General features: G+C 38.6%; 1 protein-coding gene across 1 annotated transcript in view; it reads left to right on the top strand.

The window, feature by feature from the left end:
* LOC105517098 (otolin-1-like) overlaps positions 1-3,690 on the top strand; it is a 22,566-nt gene that overhangs the window by 734 nt on the left and 18,142 nt on the right. The window contains exons 2-3 of the mRNA XM_011949475.1: positions 72-175; positions 2,172-2,261. Coding sequence (XP_011804865.1) covers positions 72-175; positions 2,172-2,261 — 194 coding nt within the window. The remainder of the gene's footprint in view (positions 1-71; positions 176-2,171; positions 2,262-3,690) is intronic.

Genomic DNA, 3,690 nt, shown 5'->3' with positions numbered 1-3,690 from the left:
CTTGGACTCGGGAAGGGGAACATCACACACTGGGGCCTATCATGGGGAGGGGGGAGGGGGGAGGGATTGCATTGGGGAGTTATACCTGACACAGCTGATTTCTTTTTGAATTGTTGTGATTGTTGTTCAACTGTACCTGGCCAGAAAGGAGAACCTGGAGAGACTGGACAGCCAGGTATTTGAAAATATAAGAAGTCATGTTTCTCACTTGTACATCAGTAGAGTTGAAAGGTAGGTTGTGGGGTGAAATTGTTCCAAGAGTTTCTATGTTGCCATGCAAATGATAACAGGTCTAGGTGTCACGTTGTTATAAAAGCAAATGGGTGCTGTGTTGCTCAATGTGGTAATTAATAAATATTAAAATTAAAATTGAATAAGGTAAAAAAATTCAGTTCATCAGCCACATTAGCCACAGTTCAAGTGCTCAACAGCCATTGTATTGGACAGCACAGATAGCTCTTCCATCATTGTAGACAATTATACTGGACAGGGCTGGTGAGAGCAAAGTCAGGGATTACCACCCCCAGCATGGGGCTGTGGTTCTTTAAGACGCACAGGTTTATTACCAGTACAATTTTTTCATTAGTGGCTGATTTAAAATGGGTAAATGAAACTTCTGTTGCCTTGCAAGAATGTGTGCTGACTGGTGGATTTTCTGGGTGCTATTTGTAGTTAGGATTAGAAGTGGAATGGCTCTGAGGTGGAGAATAAAACTTAGGATTCCATTTGCTTCTCATTGAATTTCTGAGGCAATACTGTGTCGTTGCCCAGTGACTTTCTCATTTGAATGCCATGGTTATGTATTTCAAGATTTCAGATGTCTATAATACATACATGATGAATATGCTCTCAGCTTTATTCTAATACATTTCAGCTTTTACATGTCATTTAGAAGAGAATTCAGGGTAAAGTTAAGATCAGAATGCCAATTTAAAATTCACCATTCCCTGAGGAATTTAATGCTATAAACTCAGCAGTTAGACATCTTCACCAAGCTTTTCATTCATTTCATCCCATTTTAGTGACCCTTTGGGAAATGTGGTTAGTATTTATGCAGAGCTGCATTAAGGAGTCAAGGAGATGGGCTGTAGCTTGGGCACCAAGATATCAGGATTGCTAAAATATTACTGAAAATTTTAATGAGAGTGAGAAAATTATATTTACCAGAAGTCTTAATATCCTATCTGACTGGTAAGCTGCTAGGGGGTGAAAATTCCAAGGGCATGGTCACGTAGACACAGCTGGTTGCTAAACTATTTGCTAAGGCTGTGAGTTCTGTAACGTCAGGGCTTTTGTTTTACCCAGTGGTGGATTTAACTGGGCTGTTCTCAGGGTTCATTCTCTCCTCTAAATATATATGACAAACAATTCCAAGGTGTGCCAAGTTATTACCCTGCCTGGGGAGCTCATATGTCTTAGTCTGCTGGTTCTGCCACAGAGCATAGTGCTTAAGAGCTCAGAATGCTGAGACTATCTTGGTCCTACTTAGGGAAGCTACTCTGCTTTGGGAAATCTTAGTCCATTCTTTGGGTCTTGGCTTAATGCCATTTTCTCAAGGAAGCCTCTGATCTCATCAATTAAGTCCTCAGTAAGACCTTCGTATTTTTCTTTATATCATTTACTACAATTTGACAATTTCTATGTATTTGTGTGGCTATTTGTTCAGTACTTATCTTCTGTAGACTCTCAGCTTCATGACAGTAGGGACCGCTGGAATATTGATGGCTGCATTCCTAACACCTTGCGAGGTGCTTGGTGTATAGGAGACCTCAGAAATAGTTAATGAGTGAATGAGCAAGTGAATAAAAGGCAAATGCAAAGGTGCTAGGTGTTTTTACTTCCAATGTGAAAGTGTGGTCCACATGAGGTTAAGTGTCAGATTATCATTTTGGTCCTGTTTGATATAGTGCTGCTTCCCCGAATCATTCCATCACCGCCATGAATACAGTGACAAGTACTAATGGGCTCAATTTATCTATTCAGGTACTACAAAAATGCAAATCAGACAAAAATATTGCCCTTAGGACTCTGTGATGATTTATTTTCACCCAGTTGTTATCATTAGGTCATTGATACTTATTGATTGCAATAAAATGCTTTTTTTTCTCCTTATCTAATGAACTTCAAAAAAGAATTTTATATTCTGATGTGATTTACAATTCCATTTCTAGGTGCTAAAGGAGAGACTGGAAATTTGGGGATCCCAGGGCCACCAGAAGTTGTTGGGCCCCAAGGCCCTAAAGGCTACAAAGGAGAGAAAGGTAGGTAATTCATTCATGTCAAAACTCAAGGGACATCCTGCGTAATTTTTCAGAAGAGCAATTTGCTACTTAGATACTAGATTCTTGAAGGTGAGTCAATTTTAAAAAATATAAATACTTGGTAAAGCACATTATATTTGATATAAATATGTTAACTTTCTAAATAGCCAACTGAGAAATTTTAAACTTACCTGGGAACATTGCATGCCTGCATGCAGGCACACAGATTGTCACACAGCTTTTCCATCTCTCATTGGTCACCTGGCTGATCTAGTGACTAGCAGCCATAGAGTATATAGTCTCTGGGGAAGGGTACAGAGATACCCTTCCTGTACATGCTCATGTGAGCCTACTTCCTTTGTATGCAAATAATTTTGTATTAGATGGAACTAACTAGTGCAGGCAATTCTCTGAATATTCAGTTTAGTTGGATAGTATGCCTGCTAAGAGGAATTTAATATATCCCTTGGCTCACTCTGAAATCAGAGGCAGTGTCAGTGGTGGGAAGACATCTTAATTAAAACAGAAGTAATCAAGCTTATAATAATGACATTGGGCCAGTTGTTTTCTTTCACCTGGAAATTGAAGGAGATGAACTAGATATTTACTTATACCTTGTTTACTATCAAAGAGGATTTGTAGTTATGAGTGCCTTTATAGCTCTTCAAGCTCAGAAATTCTGTAATTCCATAAGTGTATCAGTAAAGAAGGCTTTCTGCCCCAGGAAATCCCTGGTTCTATAAGTGCTTAAAGGTACTGAAGGAAAGCTACAGATTCACTAGGATATTTAGAAATTCCTAAGTGAATACCAGCAGCCTGGAGAAATACCATCTATCCATCAAGTTAAATGTTTTAGCCTCAGTGTCACATGTCAAAAGACCTAATACCATCTATGCATCACCCTCCACATGGCTCAGGAACTGCCTAACTCATTTCTGGTAGAACATTCAGTGAAGTAATTACTCAAAAAAGATGCTAAGGGAAGAGAGAGCTACTTCACACTTGTCAGTTATGTGATTTTCATTCTTGGAAACATTTAATCCTTTTGTGCCTGAATTATGTTAGCAGAAAACCTTGTGAAATAAAGATGAGCAATGAACCTCCCCAGTGATTCATACATTTTGGAAGCTAGACTTCTGGAAACAGAAGAAAAAATAGGGACGTGTAATAAAATAAGGTTCTTAAGAACACACTTTGATGAAGGATCAAAAGTAGAAATTCATTCAGCCGTTCTTTATAAAGTAGCAACTCTACTTTCCTTTCAGTTCCAGGCTTAGCTTGGACTCTTGGTTAAGACACAAAGTTAGAAAAAAAAATGAGTTGAAAGATTCCATTCTAGTTAATCATGACCTGGTTGAGTAATTAGGGGAAGCAACTAAACTTTTTAAAAGAACTCAAGAACCAGCATAACTCTGTGTGGTGAAGGTTG

The sequence above is a fragment of the Colobus angolensis genome, unplaced genomic scaffold (assembly GCF_000951035.1).
Source record: "Colobus angolensis palliatus isolate OR3802 unplaced genomic scaffold, Cang.pa_1.0 Scaffold108, whole genome shotgun sequence".
NCBI lineage: Eukaryota > Metazoa > Chordata > Mammalia > Primates > Cercopithecidae > Colobus > Colobus angolensis.
The sequence above is the reverse complement of the archived record's forward strand: the minus strand, read 5'-3'. Positions and strand labels throughout refer to the sequence as shown.